The 24,871-nt window shown below is 35.5% G+C and overlaps 1 protein-coding gene across 1 annotated transcript in view; it reads right to left on the bottom strand.

Annotated features, from left to right (window-relative positions):
- The window catches only part of HFM1 (HFM1, ATP-dependent DNA helicase homolog (S. cerevisiae)), a 38,676-nt gene extending 16,365 nt beyond the window's left edge, over nucleotides 1-22,311 (bottom strand). Inside the window, exons 1-18 of the mRNA XM_008942011.1 lie at nucleotides 22,241-22,311; nucleotides 21,716-21,837; nucleotides 19,947-20,262; nucleotides 18,939-19,204; nucleotides 17,411-17,458; nucleotides 15,609-15,679; nucleotides 13,393-13,525; nucleotides 10,931-11,082; nucleotides 10,522-10,599; nucleotides 10,222-10,383; nucleotides 9,581-9,781; nucleotides 9,409-9,497; nucleotides 8,437-8,480; nucleotides 8,241-8,342; nucleotides 5,977-6,122; nucleotides 4,454-4,548; nucleotides 3,713-3,846; nucleotides 2,762-2,809 (exon numbers count right to left, since the gene is read on the bottom strand). Of these exons, the coding sequence (XP_008940259.1) occupies nucleotides 2,762-2,809; nucleotides 3,713-3,846; nucleotides 4,454-4,548; nucleotides 5,977-6,122; nucleotides 8,241-8,342; nucleotides 8,437-8,480; nucleotides 9,409-9,497; nucleotides 9,581-9,781; nucleotides 10,222-10,383; nucleotides 10,522-10,599; nucleotides 10,931-11,082; nucleotides 13,393-13,525; nucleotides 15,609-15,679; nucleotides 17,411-17,458; nucleotides 18,939-19,204; nucleotides 19,947-20,262; nucleotides 21,716-21,837; nucleotides 22,241-22,311 (2,278 nt within the window). The remainder of the gene's footprint in view (nucleotides 1-2,761; nucleotides 2,810-3,712; nucleotides 3,847-4,453; nucleotides 4,549-5,976; nucleotides 6,123-8,240; nucleotides 8,343-8,436; nucleotides 8,481-9,408; nucleotides 9,498-9,580; nucleotides 9,782-10,221; nucleotides 10,384-10,521; nucleotides 10,600-10,930; nucleotides 11,083-13,392; nucleotides 13,526-15,608; nucleotides 15,680-17,410; nucleotides 17,459-18,938; nucleotides 19,205-19,946; nucleotides 20,263-21,715; nucleotides 21,838-22,240) is intronic.
- Nucleotides 22,312-24,871: the final 2,560 nt, after the last annotated feature.

The raw sequence follows: 24,871 nt of genomic DNA, 5'->3' as shown, positions 1-24,871 counted from the left end.
ACTCAAAGATACTTGATACAGGACAACCCAACTCTTTTTCAGTAAATCAAACATAGCAAAGTAAAAGAAACTAGATGCACAGAATGTAGGCTGCCATATTAATCTGAATGACAGAGCAGAGAGCCCACAGTATTTTTACAAAAGATTTCTGCTACTGTTAGATACAAAAGACAAAACCTGTCCTTCATTCCACTGTGTCACATCCAATTATCCTGCAATAACGTCCTGTAATTTTCTCTTAGGTGGCAACAGAATTCTCACCAACAACAAGAGAAGATTATTCATGGATCAACATTAAGAGAATGAACAAATATCCACAGGTACTCATGAAGGATTCATTAGAAATTTTCATACTGTATCATGTGCATTTGTATATACTTCACTAGACTTATTTAGTGGGATACCTGCATGAGAAGAACCAAAGTGTTCTGTTTTTGTCTTTCAAAACCAAGGTAATTAAAAGGCAACAATTACATTATCACTATGTTCAGAATTTAAAAGTTGGGAAAGCACTCAAAGTGGTAGTTCCCATAGCAACAAGAAATCATTCACATTGCACACAAAATGCATGAAAAAGTAACTATATATATTACTACAAAATATTTTGTGTGCACAGGGAAAAGGAGCTAGTTTCTGTAAGAACTTGAAAAAGAGGCTGTTTTTAATATCAGACCACTTCAAGGAAATATAATCAGTATGTAAAAAGCCTTTGTAAGTGAAGTCTCCTACCCTAGCACTATCTGTAGAGGTGATTTCAAACCATGCCTTCTGCTATAAAAGCTTGTTTAGGTGATAACATGCTTCATTGCCTCCATTCCCTTCAACCTCCATGCCAAAAATAGAAATGTCCTGATCTAACAGACAGGAAAAGGTAGAAAACAACTGAACAAGCATATGAACTAGGGAATTTTTCTTACTGATAAGTACTCCTCTTTTTTCCTGTCTGCAAGTCTCAGTTAATGTCTCTTACATTTGGTGAATTCAAGCACTAGTGAATATACTACTGGAGATAGATCCTTGAAACCCTTTACACAAACAGCCTCAGCGTAGTTCCACCAAGCCCAGTGTCAGCCACAAATTCTTCTACACAATTGTGGAAAATTTTATAAATGTGTAAGTTGAGTCTAAGCATTAACTTTACAAGTTTCAAGGCATACATCAGCTAACGTTTTCATGTGTCAGGCCTGCCTTCTGATATTTAAGCTCCCAATGGTCTAGGATACAAATATACAGAAACATGATGGACATGAGGACTTTCACTGATGAGAGAAAAATGCATTTTGTAGACTTGCAGAACTCCACTTACCATCTTAGCAAGTAGTATTTTATTTGTGTACTTAGTTTGTATCTACTAGAAAACATACATTTAAGTGAATAATATGTAGAGTTGTATGCCTTTTCCACGTTTAAAGAGGAAGGGCACTGATTGCCCAACTATTTAATCAGCTGTATGATTTATGATGGAATGGTAAATAACTGAAGAGCAGTATTTAAAAATTATATCAATACTTGGGGTTTATTAAAGTCTTAGCAGAGAAGCCTCTTAAAAGCAGCCTTCCAATATTTTTTACAGTACTTTATAGTACTACAGGGAAAACATAGTGCTAATTTATTGTTATATCCATTAACTTGGGTGCCACATTCTCACATTACTGCTCACTTGAAGACCAAATGCAATTTCTTAATTGTGTATTTGAATTCTTAGTTCTTTGCTATTGTATTATGCATTTCCTATTCATTTGCAAATTTAAAAACTAAACTTGGAATTAAAATAATAAAATAGTTTTTAAGAGGATCTACTGAACCCATACATCTGAAGTATGACTGATACTGTATGGACTGCTTAATGCATAGAAATCTTCAAAAGACTGCACATTTTCCCTTGCAACTGCTAAGCAAGATGAGTAATTCAATCCACAACGGCCAAATTTCAGGTAACAAGCAAACAATACACTGGACTGTACACCTCCAGTGCAAGACGTCATGATCAGAGAGTGGAATCCTCAGATCAGACCAGTCCAGATGTCTGAAGAGCAAACCTATACAATATGAGTACTGTGATTTACAATATTTTCTTTTCCTGTACAAAACTACAGAATTTAAGGTTTGTGCCTACCATACAAATAACTAAGTCCATCACTGGACAAGATCTACCACACTCTGCAGTCTTCTAAAGTTTCTTTTTCAGGTTATTTATGCATTTTTGAATGACCAGTGCAAAAATATCCATCATAAAAAAATAGTGTTCTCTCTCACCACCTGCTCTTTACTATTGCCCCCTAACATGACAAAATCATGCAATTTATAATTGTTTCTGAACAAGGTGAAGATATTTACATATTGCATCCTTTATTTTCATGGCTAAGTTTGTGATTAAGGGAAGAGGACCATTTTTGAGAAGGGTATTTTTTTCGCAAGTACAGTAACAGAAATTCATAATAGCAAATGAGATCAAAGGAAAATTAGGAAGAACGTCAAGCAATCAAAATACAGTGCTCTGCTCCATATATCTGAGTTCGTATATGGAGCTGAGATGGTAAAGGCATTTTTTTTCTCTAGGGAAGAAAATTTTTTCTACCAGGCAAAATGCACTGACAGTATTCCAAAAGGTTAATTAAAACAAATAGCACAACACAGTAAGATGTTTGTTCTGCAAATGGTTCTACTGAAAATGATAGAGATATATAAAAAAAATGGATTAACTTGCCCTAAAATGTAACATTTTACTGAAAAAAGAAAAAAAAGTTTGGAAGTCAGTTACCTTGTAATTTTTTTTCAATTCCAGTTTTATCCAACCCAGGTGAAAAACCTTCATGCAAAGACAAAAGGCTTTTTAGCTGAATACAATGACATACTTCCTCATCATTACTCATCAAAACTGATTTGCTGATTTTTGGGAAAAGAGTTATAAATATTTATTAGACTAGGAACAAGTCACAAGTTGATGTAAGTATCCAAGTACAATAAGCGGCTATTAGAACAGATGTGCAAAGGTAAAAGCTGCAGATATTTCCCTATGTAAAATACCAAGGTCCTAAAATTTGCAGAAATGTCAGTGAGCAACTTCACATGTAGAGTTTTCTTATTTTATAATACATGAGGCCACCTAACTTGTAACATCCATTCAAGTACTAGATGCACTACATATTACAGTCTCATCTATAAATCCTTAAAAAAAAAAAACAAAAAGAAAAAAAATCACTGTCTGCAGCATATGCCCAAAGATTTCATAATTTGGTGTAGAACAAGTGGCCAGGAACAAAGACATGGTCAAGGCTGGGGACTGAAACTGTTCTGGAGAAGATAAACTAAAGACAGCAGCATTAAGATTATTGAATTTTATTTTTTAGAAAACCTATAAAATATTAAACAATTGTTTCTCTTAGCAGATTATGTATTCTGTGCTGAAAAGTGCATTATGGCTCGATATAGCATTAATACATGGTCCCCTGTATTAAAATAAAAATAAATAGATCCTCATGATCTTCACAGTTTTAAAATGCGATACCATTCTGAAACTCCTATTACTTATATTAAAGCAACTGAAACAGTTGTTCCTGAAAATGTCACAGGCCATATTACACAACTTGTTTTCAACCCTTTATGAAATAATAGTCCATAAGAAAATGCAGCAAACAAATAATATGGATCTAACGCATCCTAGGATCATAACTAGATAATTTAAAAAAACAACAACAACAAAAGAACAAACCATAATGAGTCGGATTTTTTAAGGCTCTGATGTACAGGAATGTTGATCGTATCCATTCCAAAGCTACAGTGACATCTGTGAGAGTATGTAGCACTATTTCTGCATTTAAGTGCTCGACAAGATGCCTGTGCAAGCTAGCAAAACACCAAAATGTAAGTACATTTACCAATTAGTACTACAAAAAGTACTACAACTTTTTTTTTAAAAAACAAAACAAAACAACCCCCTCCCACAAAAGCACAACAATTTTCTAGTGTTTTTGTTTGTTTGTTTTTCACTGCCAACTCTTCACTTTAATCAGTGATGAATAAAAAAATAGTAAAAAATATATAAATAATCAACAACGTAATTTGTTTATTATAGATTACTGTCCAACAAGCAAAAATAAAAAAAAGCCTCTGTCAACTGTGAATTAAAAAAATTATTTCAAAAATGAAGCTACATATATCTAAAACTTGATCTGATTAAATTCTTGCTTTTTGTCCTTGCAATATGTACTATTACACTTTTCTCAGTTTTCCATCAGGAATCTACAACTATTGGTCTTTTGTTTAGCTTATGATGTTTTAAAGATGTTTTCAACTGATAAAACAGAGGCTGTTAACTTCTGAATAGCTTGTTTTGATGGTCCTTAAATTTTTCCACCCAAAAAAAAACCCCAAATCCACCTGAAAATCTCATTCTGCAGAAACTATGTAACATTGCTACCATCTTATACCATATTATAAAAAAAATCATTACCTGCTCTCTATTATATCAGCACCATTTAACATCTGTATATACCTCTCCCTTGTACTCCACCGAGTCATAATAACTGCTGTAGCTGTAGTGTCAAACTGAAAAGTAAAACCACAAACAAAAATTGCTCTCTAGTTCCTAGCAAAAAAAAAAAAAAAAATAAAAAAAAAATCCAGTTGAATATGCATCACATATCTGTTGAAACCACTAAAACTGTTTTCTTAAACTCCTTGTTGAAATGCCTGTTGAATAGCACGGCCTCTGTAACTTAAAGGCCGCCTGTATGTACTAATGTACATGTAACAGAGACATGCTGTGATACAACCCAAATGGGAACTGTTATTGGCCTTCTTACAAGGTCCACAGCTAAGGAAAGGATTCCTAACCACAGAAAATAATTTACTGACACAAAATCTCCTTCGTAATCTTGAAACATTAGAAAGTCTTGAATGAACAGTCAAACCTTTTACACTATTTTTTTAAATACTCTTCTACTCTCAACCCACCTGACTTAGATTTTCTTGTTTCATAAAAGAGAAAATACCATTAGACTGATTTGTTGGTTTTTGTATAAGACGTTTCCTGACTTACATTTTTTAGGTGGGATTAATGTATGTAATACTGAAAGGCAGATCTTGGTACATATTTCAGGTCTTGACTCAGTAAGTTAGAGTGGCTTAAGGATTCTGAGCCACAACTTAAAAAACCTTACTGAATTACAACCTCTAGCAAAAAAAAAAAAACAAACAAAAAAACAACACCAACCCAATCAGTTAAAGAAGTTAGGAATACTGTAATCTCCATACTAGTTTAGGACATAGGTCCAGACAAAATACTGCCATGTACACAACTTATCACAGATAATACAAGCAGCCTCTGGAGACAGACATATGGTAAGCTATCTCTCATATGCTTTACCTGCATTTCTAAAACTTAAGACTGAAAAGTGTAAGATATAATGTAAATGATTTGTGGACTTTAAAGACATAAAATCAAAATAACCTTTTTTAACACACACATCCCCACCCCCCACTTCTTACAATCAAACCAATGTCTAAACCCCTTCTAAAACAACATTCTTGCATCAGCTACTTCTTGTGGAAGCAAAATGAATTATAGCCCTCTCCACTTCCAACTTAATTAGATGTTTTCACATTGTGATGTTATGAGAAGAAAAGGACATTGCTCTCTATACTATTCAATATTCCAGAATTTTTATCCTGCAATTTGGAACTTGTGTGCGAGCTTCCTACTTCTTCTCTAATCCCCATTCATTAGATAACCCAAATATAATCTTTAGATCTTTTTCCACAGCAAGATGAAGCAGTACTTTTTAGGGGACAACATAGAAGCAAATACTTTTCTTTCTCAGTTAAGAAGATACTCAGGAGAAATTTCGCTATTAATAACAAATCTTTAAATCCCAAATGCTGCAGTAAAATTGTTGGCATTGTAGTTCCTTTGCCAAGAATAGTTTCTACTGATCTACCTATAGATAGCATTAATACAGTATAGCATTAACTTACTTGAGGCCTTCCTGCTCTCCCAATCATTTGCAGAATATCAGTTTCACTGTACTCTTGGAAGACTCCTCCAACATAGTGCATTGTGGATTTTATAACCACCAGATGTGCAGGTAGATTGACTCCCATGGCTAAGGTGCTAGTAGTAACTACATCAGATTAAAATACATTGATTGCAAGATGGACACCAGTGAAACATCTGGCAGACATTAAACAAGCAGCAAATAAGTGACTACCTCTTGATTCTTACGAGCTCTTATTGTCTAGTGAAGTCAGTGGGCATTCTGCACCACAAAGAATTAGACATAGATTACAGACATGTATTGCATAACAATTTCTGTGTATCTGATCATCAGCATTCACTTATTGTCAAGTATTCTTTAACAAATTACATTCCAGATACTTTTATTTAAACATCCCGTAACATTTGGAGATAATCCAGAATCCAAGCCATCTTCAATATAACACACACTCAGTAGAAATATTGTTCATATTTCTTCATGGATAGATATTTGAATACAGCCATGACTTCATTTTGCTTTGTAGTGATCAATACCTTAAAGATGTATTTTTTTTTTAAATCAATCATCAGCATTGTCTATATCCATGATACCAAACCAAAATCACCACCAATACTATCACAATACTGTAAAAATACACACTCTTCTAAGGAAAACACCACTCAAGTTTGTGGCAAATTATCTCATGTTCATATTTTCCAATTCACTCTCTAACAAATATATGGAGTGGCAGGAATTGAACATGGAAAGTCAGCTAATACCAGCCAACTGATATATTATTCCACTAGGAAAACAAAGTATTAATTTTCCAATTAATTTTTGAAATGAAAGAAACAATATTAGTAATTTTAAATGCATCAGGAAGGAATAATGCAATCTAAAGGCATAACCACACCAGCTTGTGAGAGTATTACTGTTTTCCATATTGTGATGGTAGGTAAAATTGGAAATTCATCCGAGCAAAAATTACCTAACCATAAAAAAAGTTGTGAAGAAAGGTTACTTACCAGTGCAATCAGAGCTTCAGCCCGTGTATCTCTGTGCATATGTGTGCATACAGACACACACATAGATAAACAGACACACACGGTGAGGATACATACACTCTACTTCCAGACCAAAGAACTTTTCCCCTTTGCATTATCTGGGAAAGGCATGTTAAAACCCTACCTCCCATCATGCACACAGACATATAAAGTGGAATATGCCCGATACTCTTTCCATTTCCCCTCACTGGTAGAAATGTAGTTCCAGTATCTCAGATGACTCTGAAATATTTATGCAAACTATAGATTACAAAGGACTTAAGTAGCAATAAGGAACTTTGCATTCTTTTCCGTGGTAGTCCATACGTACGTTCACAGCTGTGGCACAGGGTCTCAGAGCTACTGCTGCAAAGAGCAATTGTAGAACCACAGTCTCCTGAGATTTCAGAAATGGCACCACAGTTAGCAAAGCCCTACACGGTGCACTAGGCAGCCAAAGCACAGTAGGTTGCAGAGATGCAGAGACTTTTTAATACCACAAACACGGCAACTTTAGCAAGGTTGACAGATTACAGTAAGGTTCTATTAGTTTTTCACCTTAAATTTTCATAGTTAGTCATGACCATTCTACAGGAAAGCAAAAATCCTTGATCTTTCAGTGTCGTACATGAACCTGACAGACAAACCCCCACAGGGTATGAGTCGTTCTTACAGAAAAAGAAAGACTAGATGAGATGACACCATCAGGTCTCAAACAGAAACCTTCTCATTTCAGATAGCAGCAGAAGGAATATTTCTTAAGAACCTCCCTATCCATTCAAAACGCCTTGCATGGGAGTTTGAAAATAGTACCCTGCCCATGTAAGAAGCATGAATGTAAACAATTATCTTCAAGGAGGCCACTGCTGCAAAGGACACAAAGAAAACACGTTAACTCCGAGGAAAGACACACTAGCAGAGAGTTTCACCTCAACAGGATGGCTCAGTGGTATGAAAAGGAAATGGAAGTGGCCAGACCCAAATACACACATGAGGGAGGATGACCTCAGTGTATGCTGAAATGTTCTATAGTCTTTAGTAAAGGTGCATATGTATACTCACAGGGTAAAAGTGCATGTGAAACACAAATATATCTTTCTCTGGATTTCTCAAAGTAATTCTAAAGGTTAAACTATAGAATCATAAAATATTACCACTTTCAAACTGCAGTCTTCTCAGGATACTTCAACAACATTTTGACTTCAAAGTGAGATGTACTTACAAAGTACTGGTAAGTCTCCTACAGTAAAAGCTCCTTCAACTATTTTTCTGTCAGATATCTCCATACCCGCATGATGATAAGCCACACCATACATCAGAAGGTCTGATAACAAAATAATTATATCCATCACTTGAATAAGTTTACTCAAGCAAGTATGCATTCAGGGAGCAGAGTAGTAGTGGTAGGTTATATTTACCTCTCAGTTTGGAATCTTTCAGTGAATTTGCAAACCTCTGTAATCTGTGCAACACAAAAAAAGCCCAATAAAAATAAATACTTCAATATCACAAAACAAATTCACTAATGTAAGCGGAATATGCAAAGACGCAAGTATGTTTTTAAAATGCAAGAATAAAGCTTCACATAAAACTAGTTTCATGATTACCCCACTAAAGATTGTAAGATGTATTCCTCAATATGTACATTTCTTACATACTTCTCCATGGTTCTACTGCATTTGTGCTTTTAAAGGATATTCCTGGTTTTCAACTACATCTTAGACTATCAAAAGGACATGATCTTAAAATAACTTTTTAAAATATACATTCTTTGAATATTTTCAACCACCACCTTTCCCATCTTGGCAAAGGGAACACATGACTCTCCAGGCAGCTGCTGCAGCCTTTCCAGCCCAGTCATCTTTCCAAGTCACAACCTACAATCCAGATGAGTTGTTCATACAAGGAAATGAAAACCATGTTTGAGGTCCAAAATCAGAAAACAGTTTCTGTAGCTGCCATGACTAAGCACCCCGAAGTAAATAATAATTCATTATGGGCAGGACTGTATTTGTTAAAGGTATCTGATCATGCAAACACTTCTTCTCACTTAACTTAAAATCCTAGTTAAGACCACATTCAGTTCAACTATTCATATGCTTAATTTCTGCACTACAAGGTCTTATAGGTACATAGGAATTAACATTCACATGTTTAGAAAACAGCTTTTAGAAACAACTTATTGTTTGTGAAAAGTACCCTAAAAATCTGAGAAACACACAAAACCACCCAAGGGGACTGCCAGTTTATGAAAAAAGAATGTCAGCTGTGATGATGACTTCGTTGCAGACATTTATCTGCTAGAAATTTTACTAGCTCAACAGCTTTCTTCACAGATGTCACAGGTTTACTAAAGCACACACTTATTAACAACTCAAATATAAAAGTACCTTTGTTTCTGTTCTATACTCAGTAAAAACTTAGCATCTTTTGCAAGAACAGAAGCAGCCTGCTGTACTCCTTTTCTTGTGGCACAAAACTATAAACGAGAAAAGGTCTTTTTAAATCAACAATTTTAAGAAATAAACAATTTTAAAAGTGATTTTAAAAAAGCTGTTGTACCACAAGTGCTGGTTTTTGTTCCGAGTATGTTTGGATAATACTAGCTATCTTGTAGTTAAGAGTTAAATCAAATTTGAATTCTGTCTGATTGTCACTGCAAGGAAAACCAAGAACGATTTTGCGTAGCTTCACTGGTCGTTGATCCTCATCTATTTTCAGACAGACAGCAGGCATCTTACCATCTGAAAGCCATTCTGCAATCTTTAAAAAAGAAATAGAAAAGAAGTGATAAATCTCCGCTTTTACTCATGCTCTGCTTTAACTGCATCACATAATAATTAACGTAGCTTTTGTGACATGTAAACCATTAACACATTGGACTTTGCTTTTATCATTAAAATCACAGGTGAAGTTCTGCTTTCTGTAGGACTAATGTAATTCAGACTGAAATCTCAAGTCTGTTGTAATTTGTACTTAGAGACAAAATCATGAACAGAAAACTAGAACTGAAGCATGTCCATACTTGGCTGATAATTCCATGTGGTTGTAGGTCATTTGTTACATTAATATCAACCTCACAGCTGTCTGCACTTGACAGCTTCAAAATAGCAACTTTGTTATCAATCTGAAATTATAGCTCCAGGTAAATTTTATAAAATACAACTACACGCATTAAAATACAGTTAAAATGTGACTCTTACATCTTCAGCATTTGGGATTGTTGCAGAAACAGCTACAAATCTCAAGGGAGGAACAGTGTCATGACTCTCTAAAAGACGACAAAGAGAAGACTGAACAGTCTTCATCCGACTGACTACAACTTCCAATGTTGCACCACGGCTTTCATCCTTTATAACATGCACCTATTAGGAATTTTAAAAGATTTGTTAAATATTTCTCCAGTTACAGTCTATACATGTGTTAAACAAACACCATATTTTCTAAGTTTCCTTTTACCTTCAGAAACATCATCAGTGCATATAAAACATTCATTTTCTTACCTCATCAATGAGAAAGAGTCGTACAAGCTCGATTATAGAGTTGTCTCTCCACCTCCTAGTCATGCTATCCCATTTTTCCTAAGAGGAAGAAACAACACAACAAAAACAGTAGGTAAAAGGTGTTTAAGGCAAACATTTTCCAGAAGTATAGTACAGGCAGATGTGCCTAAACTTTAATAAAACTTTAAATAAAATCGGTTACATTAACTCAAGATAATGCCAGGTATGTGTCAATAGGCACATGTTTATATGAACTAACAGTATGGACAGCAATGTGCAGACAAGCATAAATTATTAGATCATTAAATTACTACTTATTAAAAAAAAGGACAGTCCTAGTAGCATACAATCAACAGACTACTAATGTCTGCTGTTCTAGGTTTTCATAAGAACTGGGGTTGAAACATACAGGTGTAGTGATAATAATGTGAGTATGATGTATTTCAAATAAATCATCCATCACTGTGTCTCCTGTCAGTTCCTTGCAGCTGAGTCCTATAGGTCCAAATTTTTCTTTCCAATCATCAAAACGCTGACTGCATAAAGCTTTTATTGGAGCCACTAAAAGGATAAGAGGATAATCAGAGTTATATCAGGAAAATCACATCTTAGCTGTATTGTCAAAGATGCTAAATGCATGCATTTTTAAAATGTCTTCTTGAATTTAATTTCCCCAATTTTCAGCTTTGCTCCCAAACCCATAATTTTTTTATTTTTTTTTTTTTAACTGGTATTATCATCCCTATTATCCTCTTTCATGTGCACAGGTCAATGCTGAGCTTTGGGTCCCAGTCCTTCCCTATCAGCAATCAGAAACAGAACCCTTTAATAAATGTTATTTATGCCCTCTCTGAATCCTGATTTTTTTTCCTCAGTCCCACGTGGAAACAATCATTCAACTATCAAAGGTTTTCTCACAGATGAAAGAAACCGCAGGAAATACATCTTTTTGTGATAGAAGATCATAACAATACCAACTTTTTTTCCAGTTCAGAATTATTTGAGCACTCTGCATTCAGAGAGAAAAGGGGTTATAAATGAGGAAACCATCCATGTGTAAGAGACAGAATACCAGAAGAAATCAAAATCTATCTAAACCAAATGTACAGTTAAGTGTAGTCAGGGTCATACTGAGCAGCCAACATGGCAGGTAGCAGTTCTGATGCTGGTCCTCATGGACAGACTCCTAAAACCATTTCTTCTTTTTTTTTTTTTTTCCTGAGGATCCATACTATACTTTTGCAGCTGAAGACTGATTTGTAGAAATCAGAAATAATTCTCCATAGGGATTGAGACTAGCAACACATGTAAATCTACATTTGCTGGGTAATCTACATGGAAAATGCAGTGATTCAAATGGGAGAAGTCGTGATCTACATGTGACCAGAAAACAGCAGTAATAAAACAGGTCTTGCAGTGAATACATTGTAGGCTAGTTAGAGCCACTGGAACACGAACCATTCCTGTCTGTCAGCTGACAAGTGATCCCTAAGACAAGGAGATTTAAAGAACCAGTTTCTGCTTCAGAAAGAGGTGCAAAAATTTTGTGAGCATACCAGTATCCCCATATACAGCAGGGGAAATCACTAGCTCCAGAAAACTGATTAAGCTACCAGCAAATAACTCCCAAAATTGCAAAACTAATAATCTTTTGCTATGCAAGAATGCAAGAAGCTAGTGATTGCTCCCAGACCTTCAGTCATAAACACTCAGCATGTGTTAAAGCTACTGGGAACAACTCTAACTCACACAACCACTGCAAGCTAATTTACATACACAGGCCACAGACAAACCAGGTACGACAGCACACTCCAGCAGTACATCATCTGATTAAGACCTCTGTTCCAACATTGGGAAACCTGACATGTCTCCTTCTCCAGCACGACTGAACCTGGAAGGGTCAGCAGATCCAAATCCATCAGCAGATAACTGCTTCTTTACTGGAAGTTCCAACCAGCCAACTTGTATCAATTCTACTAAGGTGATCATAAATATTACAGTACACTGAAATGCTCCACCTTGATTCACTAATACACAAACTATAATACATGCCTGTTTATAAAAGATCTGTTTACAACACATAGTAAACTCTTAAATCAACACCAGTTGTATTGTAAGGATTTGAACACATTGGATTAAAAAAAAAAAAAAAAAATTAGGCTGAAACTTTTTAAAACATGAAGAGCAACCATTAATAGCAATACTGACAAATAGATCATAGCGTGAATTAATTAAAACAGACAATATCATCAATTTAATCAGATTTGCATGATATGAACTCAATTGTCCAGGAAGGAAAGTAAAAAAAAGAATTATTTCTGTGATTATGTTCAAGTATTTTCATTAGTTCCTATACAGATCAACTAAACTCAAAGATCACACCTCTGTTGCTTCTGAACACTAGTAGACAGAAATGAACAGTTAGCCTGAAACCTTGACAGGTGAGTGAATACTGGAAAACTTGAGCCTCATCTCAGAGCAACAGACAGATGTAGATACTGCAAGATACTGCATGATTTCTGGCTCTATCGCAAACAATTTTAGTTTCCCCTACTTCCTTCTTTGCTTTTCATGTACATCTTGCCTTCTTAGAGGACAAACTCTTTGCAAAATTTTTGGTTTTATTTATATAGTCATATAGTTCAATGCTGAACTCTGCCATTACACAGTGCTGCAAAATACTAGTCACAGTTAAAATGGAATCACAAACAAACCTCAACAGAAAAGAAACAACTTTTAGAAGACTAAATTCAGAATTTCTTGATGTATTTAATTTCAATATTATTAAAGCACTCACTCCAGATCTCCACATTTAGGGAATGACATTTTCTACTGCTCTCACCAAAATGTTTAAAGCTGCATATTACTTACTGTAAACAACTTTAATATTTAACCAAGGCAGTGGGGCTTCCATAAGCAATCTGGTAATAGCTAGCTCAAACATCACAGTTTTTCCAGAGCCTGTCGGAGCACAGATCACAAAATTCCTGTCTGTGTAAAGAAGCTAGGAAAAAATTGTAAAGCAGTAAATATAACATAGCTATCCATTGTACCTATTCATAAATTCCAAAAGGAAATGACTAGGGGAAATGACACAAGGGAATTATTATTACATTGGTGTATGTAGTCCTCTACAAATTTTTGTATCAGATGTGAACTTTAAGTTACAGAAAAAGAAAGAACATCTGGTACAGGTAGAAATGTAGATGAGATACTGTTCATCTATGGATACTATGTAACAAAGTCTACCATTCTGCAACAACCAAAACCCCCAGTACCTAGCCTGAGATTACACAAATGTGGGCAGGGATTCTGTATTCAACTGCAACCAAATGTAGGTTCATCAAAAAGAGGTATTTTCTTCTCAAAGTGCAATTTGTTTTCCTTCTGTAATTCAATATTTAAAATTAAATTAAAAATTCCAACATTGTTGAATAAATATTGTTTTAATAGAGTAAATTTTCAGTAATGGCAGCTCCGTATGAATACACTTCCTTCCTTCCGTGACATTTTGTCCTCCAGCATCTTAGAAGTTAGGTATGTCCATGTCAGGTTCCCTCACCTCCCTCTGAGTTGACTCTATCCTCCTTCCTCCTCCACAGTGTCACTCACCTGTCCTCCCTCCAGGCTGCTCTCTGCAGCTTCATTTCCTTCTTTCCCTCCCAACACCTTATGAGTTCTGCCATTCTCATTCGTTTCACCTTCCCTTCCAGCTGTCAATGATCTATGTCACTATTCCGTGGCTGTTAGCTCGCAAGGATGAATGGGAATCACCAAGTAGTTCATTCATAAGTAACTGTAGCAATGAGTGACACTGACAGCACTGCTGAACTGCTGCAGAAATTACCTGTGTTCTTCATCTATCATTCCCAGTTTTCCAGTGCTCATAGAAATCAATGAAGTATGAATGCTGTATGAATATGTTTTCCCTGATTTTTGTTAAATAACCTTTGTAATATGTGATAAAAATCAGCCAAAGAAATTCTACCATGTCAAATGCTTACAACTCATTTCTTGGATCCAAAGAGTTGCCAGCAGGTTGAATTTTCCAAACTTAACCAATAAAAAAAAATAAAAAACCAAACCCAAAACACAAGAACTTTATCTTTTTAATATCCCAATTTATCCTAATTTTTTTTAACATGTCATGTCTTGTACATGAGTGATAGGCAACCCTTGTCCTTCCTGGTACCTTGCAAGCAAGTTATTATTTCAGAGTACCAATACATGAGCCATTGAAAAAAAATATTGTTTTTTTTAAACTTTTGCCCTAAAAACTCTGCTTTTGCAACTTTCATGAAAGTAAATCTTGCTTACAGCTGCAGTTTTCCCTTATTCCAGGAAGAAAGAGTCACACAAGATTATTTTACAGGCCAATATGATGTATAACTCTCATTAGAAAACAAACACAAATTTGTATGTAAGGAAAAACACCCCATGCATAAAAAATAAAATGTACAAGGGAAAAAGGCAAAAATACACCTCCCACGCATAATTTCAATACAAGATTATTCTGCTCATATAAGCACCATTCTTAAAATATTCTCTTTATAAAACATTACTTAGTGGATAAAAAAAAATTAATAAAAACAATTGCAACATCAAAAGTCGCTTAAAATACATGCTTGGAAACATTTGTGAATGACATTAGGATTTCCCCTAGAGTTGAAAAAAAAATTTCAAATGCTCTGTTAAAAACTCAGATGGAACCTCGATCTCCTCTCTGCAATACCTGTAACAGAACCTTTTTCAAATCAGTTGCTTTCAAAATCAGTTTTGGGTTACAAAGAAAGCACAGCTGATAGAAAGGGCATGGACAAACATCCCTTCTCCAAAAGGATCAACTTCTCTAAAGTTCCACTTTTCTTAACCTTTCTTTAGAAAACTATTTAAAACTGAGAAAAACATTTCTATAAGTTCTTCTGGTCTCTTCTCCCAGCTAATCACAACCCTGCTCAGCTATTCCAGGAAGATAATCTAGGTATTTTACAGTTTCCTAACCCCTTTCAAGTTCTGAATATCAAAGCATCGTTTAAATTTATTTACAAATTTACTGCTTGCAGCTGCATCTAACGTTTCATACTTACATCATCCAAAGCTTTAGACTGTGCATAGTTAAAATATGGGAACTCCTTAAAAATACTTCTAAATTGGGTTGCTTGAGAGCATTAAGGAATTGAAAACAATTAAGTGAAAATATAAGATTTATTTTAGAACTGTAAATGCATTTCTGTAATGTAATTTAAAAGCAAACTTAAAACATATGCAACAATACTACACTGACACTGATAATTTTGTAAAAAATTATCAAAAGCCTATTAAATGATTTAGTAGCTTTATTTAGACTTATGGTGTGCCATATAATAAGAAAACCTGCTGCCTATTTGAGAGGTTGCAGAATTATAACAATAATCAAGAACTTCCTCCCTGGCACAGGCTTCATGGAATGGGATACAACTATGGAATGTGAAACTGCAAGGGACAAAAGCTTTATTCTACACTGCAGACCAGATACAAGAGCAAGCAAAGCACTGCTGTTAGCAAGTCTAAAGTACCAATGGTTACATTTTAGTTGTAATCTAACACAAATTAATTAGCATAATACTGTATGTCCAGTCATATCAGCAGCAAAGAAAAACGCCTATGATCTCTTAGTGCTGACAGTGGTTTGAAAGATATTTTCAGTTGTTGATATTGTGTATTCTTCAGACAAGAACATTCTTATCTAAACTACAAATAAGGAAAGAGAGTACTGTTACATTTTGAAACCAAACAAGTGAGTTGATCCTTGTCTGGACTTGCATTGAAGGCACCCAAGCAGACTAACTGTAACTGTCTGACCAGGCTGAGGATGCACACAGAGTCACACATAACACCAAGAGTAACATGAACAATGAACTGCTGAGGCCTCAGATTGATGTTACATTAGAAGACTATATAAAGAGGAAAAAGGAGTAAAACAAGAAATAAAAGCATTTAAATATAAGCATTCAAAAAATAGGTAAAGATAAGCAAGTGACATTAAGAAAATAAGGATTTTTTTGAAAAGAAAAAAGACTGCTCAAAAATTACCTAAGTGAGCTATTTTCAAAATGCAGAATATTGAGTATCTGTAATTGGCAACATCAGAACACCCGAGTCCTTACTCAGTATGGAAATTATCTTAAAACTATTTACATGAATTTAAGTTGTAAATTTAGACATTTGCTCTTCCTGGTATTTAACCAGGCTTTTACCATTTGACAAGTTACTAGAAAAAAAAAAATAGTAAAAAGATAGTATAAAAAAAACTGCCAGATAGAGATGGACAATTAACTATGTTATAGTTAAAGGCAGTGGCAAGAAGAAAGAAAATTATTGTAAAGTCTGCTTAAAAATGGCAACATACTATATATGCACACTACAACAAACACTGATCCATAAGGAATATAAGAAGTTTATTTTTTCCTGATAAAATGGGACAAAAAGATTCAGTTTTCCTAATAAGCCTAAACGTTAATTCACTTTTCCTTTATCTGAAGTGCATGGGGATATATGTGTCTTTGCATATGAAACCTTGCCTGAAATATATATTATGCAAAATACAATGTTACATTTTAAAAAAAAAAATTATTTGAGGATAAAATTTGAAAGTTTGAAATAAGAATAAATTTGTTTAGTTATGAATGATAAGTTGTCCTATTGTCATTCTAACTTTCTAAGTCCAGAGGCTAAACACCTATTCACCCTTTGGTTTCCAGTTTTACACTGCAAATCAAAACTATTACTGTGTAATGCATAATTATGTAAAACAAAGTTCCTATGCATACAAATTAAACACTATAATTTTGTAACTGTAAAAACATTGTAATAAAAATCAGTAAATCAGACACAGCAAATACAAGGATACGTATTTCTGTAACAGCCCTCAAGCTTTCCAATTTTCTTCCTGTTGTTCCTAAAGAAATAAAAGTAGTAAATTTATAAAGCCAGATTTGTTTTCAACAATTACCATGAAAAATGTCTTGCTGACCCCAACCTATGTGTTCTGTGAGGAGCTGCATGGCTATAACAAGGTCCAGGTGATACAGAAGGCGTTGACAGGATAGAACAAGGAGGTCACAAGCCCATCATTTGAATGGACCATCTTGATGGCCCTTTGCAGAACTCACTCCAGTTTAAGGACGCCTAGCCTGTATCAGAGGCTCAAAACTTCATGCAGGATCTAGACGTGGTCTCAAAAGTGCCAAGCAGGGGATAGTAACTTCCTTCAACGTTCTGGCTTTGTTTCTGTCAAAGCCCAGGATGCTGTTGGGTTTCGTCACTGCTGAGGCACACTGCTCGCTCACATTCAGCGAGCCATCTGCCAGGCCCTGGGCACTCTTCCAGCCAGTCCCTCCCAGGGGAACCCCAGGGGTGGTTGTTCTCCTTCCCTGAGCTAGGACTTCACATTTGTTCCTGTGGAATTTCATGAGATCCCTGGCACACTCCTCCTCCAGGACAGACCCCTGCAGTACTCCACTTGCTGTAGGCATGTGGGCAGAGTGTAACCCGTTGCCCACCCTCTGAGCCTGACCATGCAGTTCTCCATCCATTCTTGTACCCCAGTTTGGACATCAGGAATGTTGTGGAACACTGTGTGTTTCTCAACCTATGACTCTATGAAAAGCCTTACTGAAATCAAAGTAAACAACATCCACCACTGTCCCCTCACCCACAAATCTAGTCACTATTGCTCAGAAGGCAGCAGTAAGAATTCCAGTCTTGGCCAGCCTCCAAATCTCATTTTAAGCCACAGCTCTGCCCTGTAATTTTCTCAAAGGACTACTTTTCTATGCTGTATTTCTGTAGCAGTTAGCCAGGTACACAAGGTACATTCCACAGATGCAATGAGTCCCTGAACCAGAAAAGCTTAAAATCTAGAAATAAACCACATGGATTCAAAAATTATTAAAACCCCCAAAATAATTTCTAAACCCAGTATTTAATAATTTCATCAAAATTCTCACTGCTTTTCTCTATTTTCCAGATTTTTTTTTTTTAATTTCCAAATTTATTTATTTTTTTTTTTAATCTCTTTCTGCAAGTGTGAGCCACCTCACAAATACTCATTCCATTTTCTGGTGTCAAATGAAGATAAGACTAATACATGAAGTGACAAGGCTGCTCTTTTTTGAATTAAGTGATGTTTTCAACAAGGTTTACATGATTTGACACTTCTGAAAAATTTGACTCTTCTTCATAAATTATTTATCCAGCTCCTATTAAACAACAATGTAATTAAATCCCACAGAATTGTAACATCTTCTATCAAGTTGAGCTGATCAACTTGAGCTGGCAGCAAAATGTTCTTCACTCTACCTCAGATCATAGATATCCATTATTATTATATACCAAAGACAGACAGTGGACTATTTGTCTTGGAATAGAATAATTACCTGTCATATCCAGAATCTCTGAAGCATTAGAAAACAATTTCATTTCAATTCCATTTTTAGATGCAGTGTCCTCATCACTGACCCTATGCAGAGCAAAATCTGAGTCTTTAGTTACTGGAGCATGATGATTATTTCTCCAGAAACATTCTTTTTTCACTTCTTTCATGTTTTCACTTGTATTTGAGTAAGTATCAATTTCTTTCACATCCATGGAATTATCTTTAAATTCTGTATTTTTGCACATACCGCCAGACATTTTAAATAATCTGCAAAAGATCCAGGATTTTCATTAGTTTTCTGTAATGTTACACAGTTTCTCAAATATTTGAAAAATATGTATGTTTGTATTAGAAGCAGAACTAGTACGATATAAGCGTGAGAAAAATTTGTCAGATAAAATATAGATACTCTTTACTACCTGAAGAAGACTCCTTTCAAGACACATTTTTAACTTTACTCTCATCTCATCCCAGAAAGAACCTGAAAGAATAAACTGCCTGCCAAGATGGCCCTGAATCCCAGCTGCACATTAACTATCAATGTCTGCATATTAAAAGCAATAGAGACATACAGGTTCTAAGAAGAGCAGGGCACAGAAGGAGTTTTTCTGTAAAACCTCTCGTCCCAGGCAGCACTGAAACCATGCTCAGAAGAGCTGAAGGTATTCCTGGCTGGCTGACCTCTGCTCTGAAAAGCAAGTGATCTTTGCCTTCTTGCTCATTACCACATGGATAAAGAACTCCAAATATTATTTTGAAAAATCTTTATCTAACAATTTCTTTAAAATTAAAGAAGCAAACCTGACCCTTACTTTACTCATAAAAGAGGCTTTGCTCAGCACACATTCAATTACAGCACTAAAATATTGCCAAAAGGAAAATTCCTTACACTGAAACACACTGGAGCCCTATTAACTGAAAGATATGGAACTCTTTTGTTTAACAAAGATATCTAAAAAAGTAACATGATTATGACAGTTGGTAAGTTATAAGAAGCAACTAGATATACCTTTTTCTTAATGTTGAATGGACACTCTCATCAACACTGTTTTCTGGAAAATTACTTATTATTTTATGCTGTGAAAAATTTGCACCAGGCTGCTGAGAAACCCCTGTTCTTGTTTTAGGTTTATCTTGGTCAGAAGAAAGAATCAATGAAACCATTTCCAGACTTTCATGTTGAAAACTAGTTTTCTCTCTTTCTCCTACACTTAATTGGAGTACTTTTTCGGAGGCTATGCCAAAATGAACAGACGCTGCTGATGTATCATTTACTTCCTCAGTGTTGCCCTTCCATTGTATAAACTTCTGGTGTTTTCTCCCTCCTACAAAAACAACAAATTTCTTTTAATATTCATATTCCAATTCATAGTCATTTTATTAAATACTTTCCACACAACAAGCCAAATTCACATATATTATAGAACTAATATTTCTACCTTACTGCAAGAACTTTAGTGCATATTTTATGACTCACATTGATAAATGCAATGCATCTGTTGTTAGTTAAAAGGTTATGAAAATAAGGTAACTTTCTATGCTTCCTATACAAAGTAATGAAGCAAAACTATTCCTCAGAACTACAAAGCAGTTTGCAAGACAGAAACTCTTCCCCCTGTCCCAGAATAAAGATGCTCTTTTAAAAAAATGACACCATGACCAAGCTTGAAGTTCCTACTGCAAACAGCTCTGAGATAAATCTCAACAGTTAAAAATCCACAATGATGCCAGTGGCAGGCTGGTTTCATAGTTATCTTGGCTGATTATCACGTTTTGCAGGCTTAGTGCTCAGCAGGATCGGTGTCCTGACCTGGCTGACCATACGAGCATTGCTGTCAGCAGAAGGAAGGCAAGAGCAGAAATAAGTGACTGAATGCAACAAGATCACAGAGCAGCTCTGTTCTGCAGCTGAATAATTTCACTGCTACCCACCTAGAAACTCAAAATTACAATGCCTTGTTTGTGATGTAGCCTGAAGAGTCCTAACTCTGCAAACACCAGAAAGCTAATATGAAAGAGCAGTTCTTAATGGAATTGCTCTTTCATAGAGTAGAAAAAAAACCCTTTTGTCTTAACAATATAATTCCTATATAAAGAATATCATAAATCAGCACAGCAGCTAGGAAATGTAGAAACCTAGCAGGCAGAGATAAAGCAACCAAGTTCTTTAAAATAAAATTTCCTTAAGGTGGTCCTGAATGTCTAGATGGAAGGCGCATTCCACTTATGAGCAACCAAAAGGTGAGATTCAAATCTGGCCTCCTGAATAGCAAATAGAAAATAGCCCAGAAGGGAAGAAGAAAGTTAGTTCATATAAACTCCCTGCTCCTTAAGTGGCAGACAGGTCATTGGGTCCGTGTGTTGCATTATGCACTTACAGCTGCTTCCCACTGAGTTATGAGCCTCCATGGAACTGTGGAGTAGCTGAGAGTTTGGTCAGCCTTCTGATCTAGCCCACTTCTGCACAGTAAACATGTAGCCTGTATGTGTCCAAAGAGGACTGCTAATACTCCAAACATATGTAAAAGACCTTTGCTCTCAACTATGACACATTCTTTGTCTGTATTTGCATACCTAGAATATTTCATGTTTCACAGCACTAAAGGAGAGAGGAGGAATTAACCTGTCAAGCTAATTATTTGTTAAGCCATTCAAAATGCATGTCAAATATTATGGTTTAGTGGGACTTGGCAGTGTTAGGTTTATGGTTGGACTCTATGACCTTAAAGGTCTTTTCCAATCTGAAGGACTCTATGATTCTATTCTATGATATTTTACCCATCTGAGTGCTGGCTGTGCTTTCTTCCAGTTCCTTCTGTAACTCCTCTGCAGCTGGAATTTCAGCAATAGCTGGAGCAGGTGCAATGCTCCAAATCTTAGGCTTTTCTGTTTCTAGATGCCTATTTTAAAAACACAAATGTAAGGTAAAAGCATTCCTTAAGCCCCATTCACAATATCTAGCTTAAAATCACTGATTATAAATAACCTATTGTTTCTTCTGCTAAAAAAAAATATTCTCAATTCTTTTATTAGTGTCATTTTTTATCACAGAAAACTTAAGAGGCAAAGCTGCTGCTAATTCATATTTCTTAGAACCCTAAGATACACCAGCATTACTCAAACTTCAGCGTGCTTGGAAAAAAACATTTCAAAGTATGGATTATGAACTTGGAAATTTCTAGCTTCACATTTCTATTGGTAGACAGAAAAAGGAGTTACTAAAAAAAATATTCTGCTGTAAAATTATTCAGAGTTTGGAAAAACTTGGAAAACAATTACATATATTTAACAAGAAAGATTTACCTTTGTCTTGTATCTGGTTTTTCATAAAACAAATTATCCAATGAAAAGATCATGTCACCAGAGTTGAACATTTTTAGATCAAATATGAAGTCTCCCAATGTGCAGAAAGCAGCAAAAGGAACTGTGAAACTGAAATTACTAGAAATGAACCTGTATAAGCAATAGAAAACTTATTAGTTATAAATGCCAATACTTTTTTTGTTTGTTTGTTTTAGAGTGCTTGCCTACTTCCTTAATTCTTCTTCAAAAGACAATCTCTCTCCTGATAAAATGTGGTTTCTATTACTTATGACCAAAAAATCCTGTAGAACAGCACTTTAAACAACCTTTACATTACCATGACACGTTACTAGGGAAAAAGTGGGTTAGAGTGAAGGTCCAGTTAAAGGTTATGTTAAATTTTTTAATTGCTAAGAATAATGCTAAGATTCTTTTATATAACTGCAGGCCATATATTTTTTTACTCAGATAGTTTTTGATGGAAAAATGTCTTATGATCAGATTCTGTTAATTTTTACAAAATAAAATCATTATCTTAAAAAACCCCAAACAATTATTTTAATTTACAAGCAAATCAGACGTTTGTTTTTTTTTAAAGCAAATTGCTTAGCTGGCTAACTGGAGTATGGGCCCAACTCGTTAACATTGTGAACAGGCTTGTTCTGAAACAAGAAGACCAGAGATTATTTCTAAATTATTTACCATATACACCAGTTTTAAAAATACTCTACTTAATGTAATTGTTTTTCATTTAGCACTAACTCCAGGCATTAGACATGTTTTCTCTATGTGCTTGTGTTGAGAGGTTCCACAGCTCTTAATTTTGCTTAAGGCCAACTTTAAAAAGCAAAGCTCTCACTAAAAGAATACCACAGAAAGGTTTTTATGAGGAAAAAAAAAATCTTATATTAACTGAAAGAAATGGTAAAATACCAAATCAACTGCAACAGTTTCTAAAACTCAATAAAGGCCAAAGCTGGTGATAAAATAAAGCAAGGTCATCTTCTTTACCTATAAAGATAAACCAAAGATGAAAATTCTTTTGTCCTCCAGCATCTCATTAATAACTATGAAAAATTTTTTTCAGAGTGCTTTCCAAATAGGATTCAGATCTACTTAATTACTTCATACTGTCAGCTAAGAACCAAAAATTTTAAAAATATTTTCCTCTACAGAAGCTGTAAAACTTCAAATATTTCAGAGAAATGTTTCAAATTTAAAACAGAAAACATTTCACAATACTGGCAAAATATAGAGCATGTAATCAAAACTGTCTGTGAACACAGTGAAGAAGACAGGCTTTAGAACTTCAAACAAGAAATCTGTCAATGCCCTTCTTACACTGATGTTGCAGACTTAGTCTGAAAAGCACTTCTGCTAATTTCTGCCATGCCCTCTAGGCCAGGTTTTGCCACTTTTTCCTTTAACAAATCTACAGTTTAGAAATTACACTAATAAATCTAACAAAGCTAGTTAATTTTGCCACCATGCTTTTGAATGCTTTTAATGTCAGTAATCTAAAACAGGAGTTTTCAGGCTTGGGTATCAGTAGTGACAGCTGAAAGCATCTGTCAGGAGTACTATCAAGTTGTTGCTGTTCAAGTAGTAATTATCTACATTAAGTACTTATCTGACTGAATAACCGCCTCTCCATCAGCTCCAAGGAGCTACAAGCACTACATACACACCACTATGAAATGTGTTTCATACCTCAGGTGGGGAATCATCAATCTATGATTATGCAACTTCAATTTAAATAATCTGGATTTATGATTCCTGTCCCTGAGCAGTCTTTCTTATACACAATATTTAATCTCCCAGCATCTTCAGGCCCCTACTCTCTAGATGTCACTTATTCTTTGACTGGCTCCATTTATTCCAGTTGCTTGATAATGTAAATAAAAGTGATAGGAGATGTCACTTTCATTCTAACAGACTGGAAAACCCTGGCACAACATTCCTTTATGCAGTTGTGTATTTATCCACCTGCTTGCTGGCTGTCAGCTGGGACATCCCACTCAAAATCCCCTTCCAGGAGACATTGAAAAATCTGACTTTAAAGGAAGGGGAAAAAAAAAAAAAAAAAGGCAGGGGAAACATCTCCAAGATGGAGAGACATCGAGGGTTTTTTTCCATACTCTCAAAGCTGTTTGGCAGCACAGGGAAAATGCATATTCAAGACAGCAGATTGAAGGAGTAGGTGTGCAGCACACCTGTCACACTTAAAGAGGTGGAGTCACACTTAAAGAGATGTTTGCCAACTCCAGCAGGCAAAGACCTCTCACGCATCTTCTTCAAGAAACATCTTACTACAGACTTACTACAAGCACAAGGGAATTTATTCCGTTTTGATGCCCCTTTGCTTTTTACCTCTCTCCTAAAAGCAAATCCTTTCCTCAGACCTCTGTAGTTCACTTCAGTTGCTGCAACGGCTTGCTGCCAGACGTGGACCAAGTGCCCTCAAAGGGCAATGGCCACCGCAGCGCTCCTTACCCGCTCCTGTCAGCCCTAAGCCCGCCCTCAGCGCCGCGCTCCCCCTCAGCTGAGCAACGAGAACTGGACGGGGTCGCTCACCAAGAGCGCCTCCCGCGCAAAATGGCGGCAATGGCGGGGCGGCGGCGCCTCGCACCG

The sequence above is a fragment of the Merops nubicus genome, unplaced genomic scaffold (genome assembly GCF_000691845.1).
Source record: "Merops nubicus isolate BGI_N331 unplaced genomic scaffold, ASM69184v1 scaffold40736, whole genome shotgun sequence".
Lineage (NCBI taxonomy): Eukaryota > Metazoa > Chordata > Aves > Coraciiformes > Meropidae > Merops > Merops nubicus.
Note: the sequence above shows the minus strand (reverse complement) of the source record. Positions and strands in the feature narration are given on the sequence as shown.